The sequence below is a fragment of the Schistocerca serialis genome, chromosome 1 (assembly GCF_023864345.2).
Source record: "Schistocerca serialis cubense isolate TAMUIC-IGC-003099 chromosome 1, iqSchSeri2.2, whole genome shotgun sequence".
In the NCBI taxonomy this organism is placed as follows: Eukaryota; Metazoa; Arthropoda; class Insecta; order Orthoptera; family Acrididae; genus Schistocerca; species Schistocerca serialis.
This window is the reverse complement of record NC_064638.1, coordinates 491273271-491290851: the sequence shown is the minus strand read 5'-3', so window position 1 is coordinate 491290851 and position 17581 is coordinate 491273271. Positions and strand designations below refer to the sequence as shown.

Here is a 17581-nt window from a genome sequence, read left to right as displayed (position 1 = left end):
TGTCACGCTTTTACCAGATAAGTGTTTTTCAGCCTACTGAAAAAGGAATGGGACTAAAAGTTCTGAAATATGCAGTGCATGAGTAGCTACTATCAATACCATGAGATATCTTTTAAAACGCATCGAAGTTCGATACTTGATCTGTATCCAATTCTGTTGAATACAGATGATCTGCTGTTCAATGTTGCTGGTCATTTAGTCTCATGTGCTGATGACACCTCAGTCCTAATTTTAAAAAAAATGCCCTAGGAAAAAAGCCAGATACTGTACAAAATATTCTATAATCTCTGGAATACTGGTTTCATCAAAATGGACTGAAACCGAATTTAATTAAGACCCGGGTAGGTGACATAGTTTTGGAATAAATCATCAGAAATGATTAGATAAAAATAGCTCACAATTTATTAGGAACTGATTGAAGTAAACCACGTGAGATTTTCAGGCCTAAATCCAAAGAAAAATTTAAAATGGAAGGTACATATATACTTCTTAGCAAATAAATTGGATAGCCTAGCTCTGGCAGTGTGTGTTTTACCTGGTGTCACTCACATAAGCACAAAGTAGTGTATCAAAGGTACTTTAAAACAATTATTAGGTATGGCATAATCTTCTGGGGAAATTAAACCAAGAGCATTATACTCAAGAACAGCCACTACCAGCCTGTCACTAGTATGCAACATGTCTCAGACTAGATGTATTTCTGCTGAATATCGATGTCTGTCTAACACTGTCATTTGATATGACAAATTTCAGTTTTTTCCTTAGAAGAAAGTCATCAGATATGTGTATGCCCAACAGAGAGATTCCTTTCATCTACTGTTTAAAAATACTAACAGTTCCTTCTCTATACATTTATGAAATTTTGATGTTGCTCCACAGTAACCCACATACATTTGAAAATTATTACTTCAAGCACAATTACAGTGACTGCAGTGAAGAAATTTTCAAATTTCCTACTCACACAGATCAAAACTTTATGCCCAGACACACCACTACATACAAGACTAAACATTAAGATTCAACTAAGAGGCAGGAATATTGCCATGCAAATAGTCCAGCACAGAGTACTGTTAGCATTGCCGGCTGGCATATTCCATGTTGTTGGTTCAAATCCAGTCACCAGCAAGTATTTGTTATTTATTATGTATCATTTCTGAAAGGTTTTCAAACTTTTTTATGTTTGTAATGTTTTTGTATTCTGGAATATATGATGTCTGAATAAACAGCAGCACACTCTATCCAAGAAGACAGTTCTGTTCTGTTCCAGCTGTACACTGGTGTTCGTAATAGATGTGCTTTCAGTGCTAAGGGTTGTGCTTCACTGACAACCCACTTTTAGATTTGGATTTGCTTTGTTTACAAAATGACATTTTTTGGTGGAGATGATTGGTATTCAAACATTTACATCAACTGTGACTCCAATTAGGCAATGTAAAATAAGTCAGCTACAAGGACAGGAACCAGAATACAAGTGTCCATTGTTCCCAAAGTCCATATATTCAGGAGACCAACAGATTCCAAACAAGCAGCAAGTCAGTTGCACATCAGACATCCACCAGCTTTTTCCAGAGAGACTCATCAGTACCCGATGAGAAGGCTGAAAGGATTTGACCAAGTTGCCAAATACAACAGGCGGGAAAACATGATGTTTGGCAAATGTGTACTTTTACTTGCATGGCACAACCATGCTGTGATTCAAGAACAATGGAGAGAAGCTTGATAGCCGAGACAAATTCCAGACAAACTGAAGAAAACATTTGTTGACAGTCAGTAGAGATTCCACTTAGCAGAAGAAAAACTGAAGAACACAACCCAATGTTATGAGGCAACTATGAGGGTTGACTGAAAAGTAATGCCTCCACCTTCGTAACTCTTCAACAGTTGGCAGCATTCATATGCAACAGATATGAGGGGCGTTTGAAAAGTCCATGCAAAGTCCGAGAGATGGCACCACCGGCGCGTATTGAGGTCATATTTAGTTACTAGCATCTTTCGAAAGAACGCACACCAAATTTCAGCCATATTGGTCTATTTCTTTGTGTTTGGCATTTGTGTGAATCAAGGTAATCGAGTGATAGTCAAAAAAAGGACGAAGAAGAATTTTGTGTGGTGATTAAACATTACTTTATGAAAGGAAAAACACCTCAAGAGACTAAAGAGAAGCTTGGTAAGCATTACGGTGACTCTGCACCTTCCATTAGAACAGTTTATAAGTGGTTTCAAAATTTTCAGAGAGGCCATATGGGCACAAGTGATGCTGAACGTTTTGGACGCCCTGTGGAGGTTAAGACTCCAGAAATCATTGATAAAATCCATGATATGGCGATGGATGACAGAAGAGTTAAGGTGCATGAGATTGCTAGTGCTGTGAGCATTTTGAATGAACAGGAACATAATATTTTGCATAAACATTTGGACATGAGAAAGCTATCAGCAAGATGGGTTCAGCGATTGCTCACGCTTGACCAAAAACAGAATCGTATGAAGTGTTGAAAGGATGGTTTGCAGGTGTTCAGTAAGAATCCGCAGGACTTTAAGTGTCGTTTCATCACTGTGGATGAAACATGGATACATTACTATACTCCTGAGACCAAACAACAATCTAAGCAATGGGTTACCATGGGAGAATCTGCACCAAAAAAGGCGAAGACAAGTTCTTCGGCCAGAAAGGTTATGGCAACTGTCTTTAGGGATTTACAAGGGATAATCCTCATTGACTATCTCGAAAAGGATAAAACTATTACAAGTGCATACTATTCAGAGTTATTGGACCATTTGAAAACCAATCTGCAAGAAAAACGCTGGCAATTGGACCACAAAAAAGTCCTTTTCCATCACGACAATGCACCAGCACACACCTCACCAGTTGTGGTCGCAAAATTAATGGAAATAGGATTCCAACAAATTTCACATCCCCCCTATTCTCCAGACTTGGCTCCCTTGGACTATTATTTGTTCTCCAATTTGAAGAAATGGCTGGCGGGACAAGGATTTTATTCAAACGAGGAGGTGATTGCAGCAACTAATAGCTATTTTGCAGACATGGACAAATCCTATTATTCAGAAGGGATCAAAAAATTAGAACAGGGTTGACGAATTGTATAACTCTAAAAGGAGACTATGTCAAAAAATAAAAAAAGGTTTACCCCAAACACTTAAGCAGTTTTTATTTTTGCACAGACTTTTCAAACGCCCCTCATACTGGCTTGTTCCATAGCCTCTTCTCTACAGCTCCAGTTGGCGGGAAGCCTTAGCATTGAATGGTTGTGTTGTTACAGTGTTGAGTGCACAGATGGTCAATCAATGCGATTAAAGCAATGTGCAGTCATTGAATTCTTGACAGGAGAAGATGTCACCTCAAAGGAGATTCATCAGACAGTGAAAGTAGTTTATGGTGATTGTGTTCATGTGAGTATTGTGCATTGTTGGGTGAATAAGTTTAAAGATGTTGAGGCGGGATCATCTGACCTGCATGACAAACAAAGGGTTGGACAGCAACCACTGAGTTTCACAAGCAAAATGTTGACAGATTGATTCAGGACGATCGTCGTATCACTCAGAAAGAAATTCCAAGCACAATCGGCTTTTCACAAGAATGTGTGGGTCACATTATTGCTTTGCTTGGCTATTAGAAGATCTGTGCACAATGGGTACCCCGGATGCTGACTCCTGAAATGAAAGCACACAGACTTGAAATTTGCCAGGAACTCCTCACGTGTTACAAGAATGAAGATGCACAGTACTCACATCAACACAATCACCATAAACTACTTTCATTCTCTGATGAATATCCTTTGGGGCGACACCTTCGCCTGTCAAGAATTCAATGACCGCATGTTGCTTAAATCACATTTACCGACCGTTTGCACAGGAGTGCATAAAAAGTGGAGGCATTACTTTTCAGCCAATCCTCGTATACAGTTTTACATACAGAAGTTTTGGCCCTATGCCACATTAAAAGCACTCCGTCTTCAGGCCACAACTGGCCCATTGGGACCATCCAACCGCTGTGTCATCCTTGGCTAAGGATACGGATAGGAGGGGCATGTGGTCAGCACACCGCTCTCCCGGTCGTTATGATGGTTTTCTTTGACTGGAGCTGCTACTATTCAGTCAAGTAGCTCCTCAATTGGCATCACGAAGCAAAGTGCACCCCAAAAAATGGCAACAGTGCATGGCAACCCGGATGGTCACCCATCCAAGTGCTGGTCATACCCAACAGCGCTTAACTTTGGTGATCTGATGGGAGCTGGTGTATCCACTGCGGCAAGGCTGTTGCCCATGCCACATTATGAATATGAACATGAATATTATGGAAGCAGACAAACACACACACTTGATGAAAGGAGTAATAGAAGAATGTGTATCAACCTCTTCTGGTAAAGGATTTCAAAACAACTGAGGAATTCATCAAGTGGTGCCAGAGCATTGAGGAAATGCAACACAAAAAGATTTGGGTGAAAGAAATGTAACTAACTCCTAAATGTGGTCCCTATGGCAGTTGTGTAAGCCTATCATGACCTGCCTCTCTCATAAAACAGGTAAGTAAGAGAAGAGATACAGCAGTTTATGGCAGCTTGAAATGTCAGACCGTGTACTTAAGTTATAGCAGCCATGAATGTTGACCCCATATGTCAGGTGGTAATACAGAATGTTAGGAAATGATGTATCAATCTTTAGCATCATCAATCTCAGACATAAGTCAAATGTGCCAGGAAAAATGGACTTGACAGACTTGAACTCATGCCAAGCCATCAAATGACAATCCAGCATCTAACTAATGTAGGTACAACCAACTCAATTGCAAAGTATAATATCCCACAGAACAACAGTCATTTGGAGAACAGAGAACACTGTGGACATCCTGGACACAGACACTACTGCAGAGAAAGAAAATGAGTGTTCGAAGACTATTACGCTGGAAGATGTCAACCATCACAACAGTCTTATTCACGCCAGTCAACTGCAGATGATTATAGTCGACCTGAAGGATGCAACCCATTGCTGTATCCTGGACAGGGTCACTTTCCAACATGTCATAGCTGTTCTACGTCACTGTACAGAAGCACCAATCACTCGCCTGGCTGCTGAACTCAGGGAAACTGAGCAAGAAGAATCTATGGGGATGATACCCCCAACAGATGTAACTCCTTCATGGACAACAGTTACTAAGATGTCAAGAAATCTCACTGACACTGTCACTGACGGACAACTGGTTGAGACACCAGTTAACACAGGGCCTTCTTTCTCTGGGAACAAGTGGTGCAAGAATAACCATCAATGACAGAAGATAGTGATTTGAATACGTCATTTTAACAGAATATAGTCCTAAGGTCAGTGGGGACTTCTTGCAAGCTTTGTAAGTAGTCATAGTCAGTGGGAGATCAGAGCTCCAGAGAGACAAACATATTCAAACAAGCATGCATAACAATGATTTCTCTGAGCAGTTTATTGTTGTTGAAGACATTGTTATCCCGCCATCATCAAGATGAGTTCCAGTCATCAGTCTAGATGCTAAGTTAAACTGTGAAGCTTTTGTCAATTGCAAAAAGCATTTCAAGCTTACAAAGTAAATCTACATACAAGCGACAACCATAAGCACTGGAAGTGGTCAAGTAGAACTTTGAATCACCATCACGAGCAGCCACAACTCATTCCAAAATGTATGTGCATAGGAACAGCCACACCAGTCTAGTAAGGGTAGCTCAGAGCCACTGATGAAAAATTATGCTCAGTTACTATTACAGACAACACAGTGAAGGAAAATGTTATCGAACTACCAATATAATCTGAGCTGACTGAGGAACAATGTCTGTGAGTATCTGCCTTTTTGGTTTAATTTCAAGACATTTTCAGGACACTCCGAGCAGCCCGTGGTAATCATAAAACACCATACAGTGTGTATACGCAGACAAAGAAAAAAAATTCCAGACTTTTCCTGGATAAAAATACACTTCCTGGGTAATAATTCACACTTGGCTGGGTGAAAATATCCATCAGATCTGCAAAACTTATCAATTTCTTGAGTGGTAAGGCTTTTATGTATACCACTTCCCAGCACTTTAGGAAATGAAACCCAGCAAAAAGTAGCAGCAATGTGTATGCTGCATATTTTCGTAATTATGGAAGTATAAATATGAATTCCACCAAACACAGCACGTCAATTTCTGAAGCACTTAAGTCTAGATTGCAATGTAGTTTTGTCAGCCAGTCATAGCTCACGTCATGTTACCTCACCAGCAAATAAAAGCAGATATTCAGAACATAGGACAGTTATGTAGTCAGCCAATAGCTAAATCACTGTTAAGTAGAGTGGATACACAAACAGGAAAAGCTTATGGTTTAAATTAATATACATGTAGTATAGCTACAAGAAAAGCTAAGCTTTGACATATAATATTGTCTTTTTTCTTTGTGGGTGTTACCCCTTAAGATATATCAAACACAAACATGCCAGTAAACTTTTAAATGATGACATCAATTTCTTGCCTTCTGGCCCCGAAATTCTCTAAGTGGCTGGTCCTCAAAGTGTTAAGTTTTGAATGAGAGTCAATCAGTCTGTGATTTAATAAATTCATCACACATTCTCACATGTCATGTAATTCATCTTGTGTAAAAGGAAATTTACTTTGAAAGTAAAGCTTCTCAAACCATCATTTGGAATATTTTCCAGCAACCTGTTAGAAATGTAAATTTTTGTGATGTTACACTTATCAAAAACAGTTGTTATGAAGTACTGCATAGTCTTCGTTCTGAAGCCTTTGACACACTTTGCTGTCGGCACACACTTTTGAGCGCACTGTGTTTGTTGTAAGTTTTACATTGGTGTTTCTTTCTTGTTTATGTTTTATTGCTACAGTATTATTCTATGGTAGCGGGCTAAAGTAAAAGTTTTTGTTAGAGTATCAGTTGTTACCAAATTATAAAAATTTAACTCAAAAGTAAGACAATGGAAAATCCCTGAAATCATAAAAAATTCCTGGTTTTTTTCTAGATTTCCTGGTTGTCCTGGGGGGTGTACACACTGACCATACCAAACTTGGGATTATCCATCAGTTAGACAACATTCATGCAGGGAGTCGCAGGCTGAACATGTAATTTGGGAGGAAGTGGAGAAGAGCTGCAAGGCGACATAACTGAACCTTCAGAGTGTTCTTGGTCCTCTCCTGTGGCCCTTGTGAAGAGAGATGGCACATGATGTTTCTGCATTGGCTACTGATGACTGAACACACTTATGAAAAAATCTGTCTACCCATTGCGGACATTGAAGGCACCCAAGACTGCTTCGAGGAAGCAAGGTATTCCTCAATGGTGGACATGCAGATAGGCTTCTGGCAAATCAAAGCTGGTGAGGCTGACCAGGAAAGGGCTGTCTTTTTAACACCCAACAACCTCTATGAGTTCAAGATTATGCTGTTTGACCATGCAGCACTCCAGCCACCTTCTTGCATATGGTGTACAATGTGCTCCAAAACCTTAAATGGGTGATGTATCTATGGCATTGTTATTTTTTGAAAACAACTGAAGAATGTCTAAGCCTGACAATTGTGTTGAAATGTGTTCCGACTGCAGGACTCCACCTGAATACAAAAATGTATCTTTTCATTAGCCAAGAAATAAAAACCTTGGGGCATTTAATTAATGGCGATGGAGTCCATCCAGAATCAGAGAAAATAAGAACAGTCACAAATTTTCCAACTCCTTGGTACACGGTGAGAACTTTTCTGAAATGTGCTTGTATTACTGATGATTCATACAGGACTTGTGTACCAAGACATGTTGCTTGCAAGAACTACTGTGGGAAAATGCCAAGTTTTCATAGAATGAGGTGCAAGAAAGAGATTCCCTTGTCCTTAAGGAGCTCTAGCTTTGTATGATGAGAATGCCAACACAGAACTTCACATCAACACTAGCACTGAAACTTCCTGGCAGAATAAAACTGTGTGCCGGACCGAGACTCGAACTCGGGACCTTTGCCTTTCGCGGGCAACTGCTCTAATCTGCCAGGAAGTTTCATATCGGCGCACACTCCGCTGCAGAGTGAAAATCTCATTCTGGAAACACTAGCACTTATTGGATATGTGCTATTGTAGTGCAAAAATTTAGGAAGGTGCTGAAAAGGTGATAACTTATGCTTCCAGAGTACTCTTCAAGTCTAATATGAACTACTCTACAACTTAGAAAGACTGCCTTTCAGTTGTCTGGGCCATCAACAAGTTCCAACTATATTTATTAGGCAAATCATTCACACCTGTGATGGACTACCAATCTCTATGCTGGCTACCTAGTCTGAAGGATCCATAGAATTAATGAACGAGACAGGCACAGAGTGCAACATCATACTGGTATACAAAAGCAGATGTAAACACAAAGATGCCAACTGCCTTTCAAGGAATTCTTTGGTAAAACACAGCAATGTGGATGAAATCTCAGTTGTCACTGCATTAAATGACACTGCTGCTGATCAAGCAGTGCTGAAAACAATAAAGTCCATGAGGAAAGAGGAACTGATGAAAGGAGTATTCCATTCAATAAGTGGAACACTGTATAAGAGGGGTTATGATCCAATGGAATGGAAATGTTTGCTCATCATTCCAGATCATCTACGGCCAGCTATCCTACAGTATTTCCATGATGCTACATCTGGTCACCAGGGATTCATGAAAATTCTAGACAGAATCACAAACAAATATCACTAATCATGTCTCTATTGATCCATTAGACACTGCCAAGACTGCCAGCAACAGAAGGACATGCCCGAATTACCTTGGGGCATATGATATTAATTCCATCTGCAGCAGCACCATTCCACCAGATCGGAGTTGACCTCTTTGGAAGGTTCCAGAAATCAACAAATGAGACTGGTGGATAATAGTCACTCCACAGTCATCAAAGGCGTGCCTGCTACCAAAGCTCCAGATTTTACAAGGTTTCTTGTAAAATCATCATTCTGAGGCGTGGAGCATCTTGGATTGTGAAAAAGTTTCCCAGTTGAGACTAGTATCAGAGGTTATTTCATGTTGCGACGAGATCCACAAGGTGACAACTGCCTACCACCCACAGAAAAATGGCCTCACAGAACGCTTTATTAAGATGTTGCCAGATATGCTCTTGAAATACACTGACATCAAATGGAAAGACCGGGACTGGTATACAATACTGTCCACCATTGTTGTTGTTGTTGTGGTCTTCAGTCCTGAGACTGGTTTGATGCAGCTCTCCATGCTACTCTATCCTGTGCAAGCTCCTTCATCTCCCAGTACCAACTGCAACCTACATCCTTCTGAATCTGCTTAGTGTATTCACCTCTTGGTCTCCCTCTACAATTTTTACCCTCCACGCTGCCCTCCAATGCTAAATTTGTGACCCCTTGATGCCCCAGAAGATGTCCTACCAACCGATCCCTTCTTCTATTCAAGTTGTGCCACAAACTTCTCTTCTCCCCAATCCTATTCAATACCCCCTCATTAGTTACATGATCTACCCACCTAATCTTCAACATTCTTCTGTAGCACCACATTTCAAAAGCTTCTATTCTCTTCTTGTCCAAACTATTTACCGTCCATGATTCACTTCCATACAGGGCTACACTCCATACAAATACTTTCAGAAACAACTTCCTGACACTTAAATCAATACTTGATGTTAACAAATTTCTCTTCTTCAGAAAAGCTTTCCTTGCCATTGCCAGTCTACATTTTATATCCTCTCTACTTTGACCATCATCAGTTATTTTGCTCCCCAAATAGCAAAACTCCTTTACTACTTTAAGTGTCTCATTTCCTAATCTAATTCCCTCAGCATCACCCGACTTAATTCGACTACATTCCATTATACTCTTTTTGCTTTTGTTGATGTTCATCTTATATCCTCCTTTCAAGACACTGTCCATTCCGTTCAACTGCTCTTCCAAGTCCTTTGCTGTCTCTGACAGAATTACAATGTCATCGGCGAACCTCAAAGTTTTTATTTCTTCTTCCTGGATTTGAATACCTACTCCAAATTTTTCTTTTATTTCCTTCACTGCTTGCTCAGTATACAGATTGAATAACATCGGGGAGAGGCTACAACCCTGTCTCACTCCCTTCCCAACCTCTGCTTCCCTTTCATGCCCCTTGACTCTTATAACTGCAATCTGGTTTCTGTACAAATTGTAAATAGCCTTTCGCTCCCTGTATTTGACCCCTGCCACCTTCATAATTTGAAAGAGAGTATTCCAGTCAACACTGTCAAAAGCTTTCTCTAAGTTTACAAATGCTGTCCACCATAACAGTCACATTTGACACAGCAAAGCAAGACACTACAGGATTCACACTGTTCTTTCTGTTCCACAATTGTGAGGCTGAAGTAATCGATACACTGTTTCTCTTACAACCAGATAATATTCAAGATGACAATGAAACACCTCACTGACGGGGCTAAAGAAGCAAAACAGCTGGCTTGCATACGTTCTCTGGATGCCCAGGAAAATGACAGAAAGTGTTGTAATGCCAAGCACTAGCCAGTGAGATACAGCCTGGAACACTTGGTACGGATTTTTACATCTTTGTTGAAAGTCAGAAAATGAGAAATGTTACTTAAGTGCCACTTTGGGTTGTATTGTATCCTTTGTCTCTTGCCAGCTGTCATATACGACACTGAGGATTATGACCCTTCATCAAGAAGACAAAAGAGCAGGGATGTTGTCCATTCTTCCATATGAAAACCAGTATAGTCCAGAGCTATTGATCAAGGAAACTGAAGGCCCACTTCACGAACACAAAGTTTTGACAGGAGGGGCTAGCTTCAATGCTCATCATAGTGAAGAGATGTGACAGTATGACTGAAAGGATACTCTAGTGCTGTTGTATGAAAGACCACTGACAAGATCTAGAGCCAGGATGGTGATTTGTTTTAGTATTTATCAGTTGTGGAAGGTTCTTGAAATTTCACAGTTTGCCTATTTTGGAATATCTATGTTTGTATAAACAGCAGCACTCTCCATCGGGGCCGGGGGGGGGGGGCAGTACTGTTTTACCCATATGTTGGTGTCCACAATAAACATGTATTGTACTTCACTAATGACACTATATTTGGATTTGGACTTGTGATTGCCGTTAAGACGTGAAAATATATTTAAGTTGGAACTCAGCACTGACACAATGGTTGTACAACCTTTTAGTTGATAAGTGCTACTATCCCACAGTGGAGCTTATGGAGAGAAAAAAAAGAAAAAGTACAACACCAACATTTATCTGTGCATTTAACTATGATATTGCAGTAGTTGTACTGCAATAATCTCACAACATGTTTTTAAAACTTTTCAGTGTTAAAAACAAAATGACGTCATTTCATTCTGTTGTATTTTTAATTTGCTGCTGTATAACAGCTTAAAAACTATAAACTGATGCTAATCACTTCATTCTTTTGTAGTTTTTCATCTATTAAATTTTTCTACAACAAGGCACTTATGATTCTTTTTTAATTTGATATGTCTCCTGTTGAACAAAACACATGATTTTAACATTGTAAATTTTAAATCAAATTATATTTACATTTACACAGGCAATTCAAAGTCAAACTTGCATTACACTTCAAGGAGTTCTCGGGGGACAAAACAAGATCTTATTACTTCTGCATAAACAGTGAGATAAGATGTGATTAAAGTTGTGTGACACAACAGATCACCTGCACCTCCTTCCCAATCTCCCGCAATCTAGCACTCTTTCTTCCCTTCGGACAGAATTAGTAGTTCTGAAAGCTAGATGCTTTTCCCCCGACATTTAGAAGTATGTATTGGTAGTTCTTTCTCCTGAAGAGAATTACTGGTCAGCCTTGTAATTTTTTTTGTTCTGTCAACCAAAGTATTCTTTTAATAAAATTATGGAAACACAATTTGAACGTAATGCCAATGGAATATAAAGATTCAACTTCTATTGTGTAGTAAAATTATTAATTCTGAAATTAGGAGGTACATCATTACTAAGTGCAATGCCGATCTGCAATTATTTCACATATTATGTAAGCTAATAAACTTCCTAACTGGGAAATATCAGAAGGACCTATGACAGTTGGGATAAAACCTGAAGAAGAAGAACAACAAGAGCCAAAATGATTATAGTAATATCTGACAGTTTTGATGAATTGTAAATGTACTATGGATGTCCCCTGAGCTGCTAAAGGCTTCTTCAGGCTCCCATGTGTCAACAGATACAGAACTTTGAAATGCAAAATAAAAATTAATTATTTCCAATTCTTCTAAAGGAATATGATAGTAATTTTTCAGTGCTAGCTACAAGCTATTACCTGGAATCTATGTGGTATTCGAAGCTGTTGGATTTTTTCCAGTACTTGCCGTGCTAACTTGTATGCCTCGAGCTGCTGAGCTTGCTTTTCAAGTGTGTACAATATAGCACTGTTCTATTGTTAAGGAAACTATTATATTAACAACAAAAATAAGTATGCTTTTACTATGTTAGAAGAGTGCACTACCATTGTATCTGACTTAGAGCAAATCGCTAAGTAATGTGGTCTGTATCTGGGAAAAAAAGACAATGAATTTCAACAATGGAAAGTCTAGGATGGAATAACAACACTCCAATGTCCAGAGACATGTGTTGTGCAGTTTCTATTTCAGTAGGAGGACTTTGTCCAAAAGCTTAAATACTTTAGCAGCCTTTTTCATTGTACATGTGTGACTCAACACTCCTTCTATGTGGTTGAGTAGCAACCTGTTGTTGAGATAATGAATTCAAATGACAGAGGAAGACAATATGAACAGGTGGGCAAAGGGAACAGGTGGGCAAAAGAGAATACACAAGTCTAAAAAATTAGATTGACAGGGAGTGTAAAAAGGCAAAGCACATATGGTCAGTGATGAAATGTGAAGCTGTAGATGTATGAATGACTATGGAAAAGATAGGTGCCACCTATAAGAAAATTAAACAGATATTTGAAAAGAGAGAGAGAGAGAGAGAGAGAGAGAGAGAGAGAGAGAGAGAGAGAGAGAGAAGCCCCTGTATCAATATTAAGAGCACAGATGGCAATCCAGCATAAAACAAAGAAGGAAGGCTGAAAGATGGAAAGAACATATACAATGACTATGTAAGGAAAACAAACAGAGATGGGAGACAGGATACTGCAAGAAGAATATGAAAGAGCCTACTAAGTCGATAAAGGACTTCTGGGGTAGGTGAAACTTCCTCAGAATTATTGAGATCTTTGGGAGAGCCAGCCTTAACAAAATTATTCCACTTAACGTGTACGATATATAGGTGAAACAACCTCAGACTTCATGAATAATGAGATAATTACAATTACAAAAATGGAAGGTGCTAATGGGTGTGAATATTGCTGAAACAGTTTAATAAGTCATAGTTGCACAATACAGACACAAAATATTTAAAGAAAACTAGAAAAACAGGTAAAGCCAAAAGCAAGGAAAATCAGCCCATGTTCCAAGAAATGCAGGAACTTGGGATTCAATACTGATCCTTCGACTTGTATTACAAGATAAGCTGAAGAAAGGTGCGTCTGTGTTTACAGCATTTATAGATTATAGAGAAAGCTTCTGAAAATGTTAACTGGATTACACTCTTTGAAATTATGAAGGTAGCAGGGACAAAGTACAGGAAGTGAAAGATTATTTACCACTTGCAGAGAAACCAGACATGAAACATAAGCATTAGTAAAGAGAGTTTGAGACAGGATTGTAGGTTATATTCAGTCTGTGCCCTGAGCAAACTGTGAAAGATACCCAGGACAAACCTGGAAAGCAATTAAAGTGCAGGGAGATGAAATTAACTTGTTGTAGTTTGTTGATAACATTGTAGTTCTTTTAGAGATGGCAAGGGAATTGGAAAGGCAGTTGAATAGAATAGATAGTGTCTTGGAAAACAGATTTTAAAATGACATCAATAAAAATAAAACAAGGGTAACAGAATGTGGCCAACTTAAATCAAGTTATGTTGAGTAAACTACATTAGGAAATGAGACACTAAGGGTAGCATATGTGTTTTGCTATCTAAGCATGAAAATAACTGATTATGAGTGAAATAGAGAGGATATAAAATGCAGACTGTCAACAGCAAGAAAAGCATTTCTGAAAAAGAGTAACGTGCTAACACTGAATACAAACTTAAGTTTTAAGGAGTCTTTTCTGACAGTATTCATCTGGAGAGTAGCCTTATATAGAAGAGAAAAATGGATCATTAACAGTTCAAGACAAGAAAATAGCATCTTTTCAAATGTGGTACCATAGAATAATATAAAAGACTGAATGAATAGATTGGATAACTAATGAACAGGTATGGAATCAAACTGGTAAGAGAAGGAAGTGCAGGGGGTAAAGACTGTAGAAGGAGACAATCACTTACCTACAGAACTCAGATTCAAATGGATGTAAGCTTCAATAGTCATGCGAAGATGAAGAGTCTATCATAGGTCAGACTAGACTGGAGTGCTACTTCAAACCAGATAAAAATAACAACAAGAACAACAAAAACAAAACATTTTGAAAGTGCAATAAATTATTGTTTTGAGGTGGCTGAACATATTTATGCCAAACAATATGCAGTGGTTATATTTTCTTCCATTTAGTGCTTGTTTTAAGCCATTAATAATTGTCATCACACATTAAATACAAGCAAAATTAAAAATCTTCTGACCATAATATACACTTAACAGATCTTAAGTATCATTTGACACTGAGTTAGATCACATATGTACATACATACAATCAAGGATTCTTAGCATATATTAACAGCAGCTACAGAAATAGAAAGACTTTAGAGACTCAGGTGGTGCACCACCTTAAAGTAACTTCATATACTGTTCCCCTTAAAGTAATTTCATATAGTGTTTCTCAGGTGACCAATGGCCAATCATCTATAGTGAGGAAGAGTGTATTCTTTCTTCAAAGAATGACGAAAATAATGACTTTCCTCTAGCAATCCCACGTGAGATGATGTGCAGTGATTTATAACATGCATGAAAGACAGGTTCTTGTTCTCTCTGCTTTTATGCCATGATGTCATGCATTCAATTGACTCATGGCAAAAAGTTAAAGCTTTTATCTCAAAAGGACTTGCATTATACGATTTCTAAAATAGAAAAAAATGACCTGCTATTACCAAATGTAAGTATTAATGTTCACAGACTAAATTAAATACTGCACATAAAATTCCTATGAATTCAACAGCATAACAAGTTAAAAGGGAATCAACACAAACAAACACTAATCAGGAAGCTCAGTTTAGCATGTTTTGCATCTACAAGTATTTCACATTGTGATGACCTACGAAAAAGTTTCGGTGGGGAGAAGCCACACTTAACTTGTCACTTGTTCACTGGTTAGTGAAACACAAGTGCTTATAGTGAAAGCAATATAAATGATAAGGTTTATTTTGTAGATTTTCACTCCCATTGTCTTATGGAGTTATCTTGTAGGGCAGTGCACCTGAAGTAAATAAAGTATTCATTCACAAGGAGAGAACAGTACAAATGTTGTGTACAATAGATAACTGCAAAGTTTACAAAAGCCTTTTTAAGTATCTTGGAATAATTACACTCACTTCTCAATATACACTACTGGCCATTAAAATTGCTACACAAAGAAGAAATGCAGATGATAAATGGGTATTCATTGGACAAATATATTATACTAGAACTGACATGTGATTACATTTTCACGCAATTTGGGTGCATAGATGCTGAGAATGCAGTACCCAGAACAACCACCTCTGGCTGTAATAACGGCCTTGATACGCCTGGGCATTGAGTCAAGCAGAGCTTGGGTGGCGTGTAAAGGTACAGCTGTGCCCATGCAGCTTCAACACAATACCACAGTTCATCAAGAGTAGTGACTGGCGTATTGTGATGAGCCAGTTGCTCGGCCATCATTGACCAGACGTTTTCAATTGGTGAAAGATCTGGAGAATGTGCTGGCCATGGCAGCAGTCAAACATTTGTGTATCCAGAAAGGCTCGTACAGGACCTGCAACATGCGGTCGTGTATTTTCGTGCTGAAATGTGGGGTTTTGCAGGGATCGAATGAAGGGTAGAGCCACGGGTCGTAACACATCTGAAATGTTCAAAGTGCTGTCAATGTGAACAAGAGGTGACCGAGACGTGTAACCAATGGCACCCCATACCATCACACCAGTTGATACGTCAGTATGGCGATGACGAATACACGCTTCCAATGTGCATTCACCGCTATGTCGCCAGACACGGATGCGACCATCATGATGCTGTAAACAGAACCTGGATTCATCCAAAAAAATGACGTTTTGCCATTCGTGCACCCAGGTTCGTCATTGAGTACACCATCGCAGGCGCTCCTGTCTGTGATGCAGCTGATAGTCCATGCTGCTGCAAACGTCGTTGAACTGTTCGTGCAGATGGTTGTTGTCTTGCAAACGTCCCCATCTGTTGACTCAGGGATCACGACGTGGCTGCATGATCCGTTACAGCCATGCGGATAAGATGCCTGAATTCTCAATTGCTAGTGATACAAGGCCATTGGGATCCCGCACGGCATTCTGTATTACCCTCCTGAATCCACTGATTCCATATTCTGCTAACAGTCATTGGATCTCGATCAAAGTGAGCAGCAATGTCAGAATATGATAAACCACAATCGCGATAGGCAATAATCCGACCTTTATCACAGTCGGAAACATGATGGTACGCATTTCTCCTCCTTACATGAGGCATCACAACAACGTTTCACCAGGCAACACCGGTCAACCGCTGTTTGTGTATGAGAAAACGGTTTGAAACTTTCCTCATGTCAGCACGTTGTAGGTGTCGCCACTGGCGCCAACCTCGTGTGAATGCTCTGAAAAGCTAATCATTTGCATATCACAGCATCTTCTTCCTGTCGGTTAAATTTTGTGTCTGTAGCACATCATCTTCGTGGTGTAGCAATTTTAATGGCCAGTAGTGTATTTACTCCATTATGGATTTTGCTGCTGACATCGCAAATCAGTTACAAATATACTGTAATGTACATAATCACAACACAAAACACAAAAATAATTTTTATATTAAGTTTGCCTGTGTATGGTTCACCGTGGAATTACAGGAGAGTCCTGTTAATCTGAACTAACTGGGACCGGACCTTGTTCGGATTACCGATTTGTTCGGACACAGCAGAAGACCTTGGCCTTGCGCTACATTATTTGGAGCAACAGCCCACTGGTACACCCGCTGATTTGATGTTTATGAGACGATGGCGCAACTATGCCTCATATAACAGACTGTCTTCATTACGCCAAAAAACAATGACTGAGTATTTGTCATCTAAAAAGTAGGAATAAAATGTCCGCTGCATTTTAGTAAGTTTGGCAGCTTTTCTTTCATCGTTATGGATTGTTTAAACCTACTGTTTTCTTGGCAATTTTTCTAATACATGTTTACTGTATTGTGTAAATTAAAATAGTGTGTATGTACAGCAGTTTACAGCACAGTTTTCCATACATAGACTAACATTTTTCATGTTCAGATTAACCAAACATTCGGATTACTGGGGTTCAGATTAGCGGGACTCTGCTATATGTACTCTGAGCAAAGGTACTTAACAAGCTTCTATCTAACATAA

The 17581-nt window shown here is 39.1% G+C and overlaps 1 protein-coding gene and 1 pseudogene across 2 annotated transcripts in view; both read right to left on the bottom strand.

The window, feature by feature from the left end:
* LOC126473890 (intraflagellar transport protein 122 homolog) overlaps positions 1–17581 on the bottom strand; it is a 228456-nt gene that overhangs the window by 51153 nt on the left and 159722 nt on the right. For both annotated transcript variants that reach the window (XM_050101240.1, XM_050101231.1), the window contains exon 20: positions 12286–12394. In XM_050101240.1, the coding sequence (XP_049957197.1) occupies positions 12286–12394 (109 nt within the window). The remainder of the gene's footprint in view (positions 1–12285; positions 12395–17581) is intronic.
* Positions 4163–4280, bottom strand: LOC126425233 (5S ribosomal RNA; annotated as a pseudogene).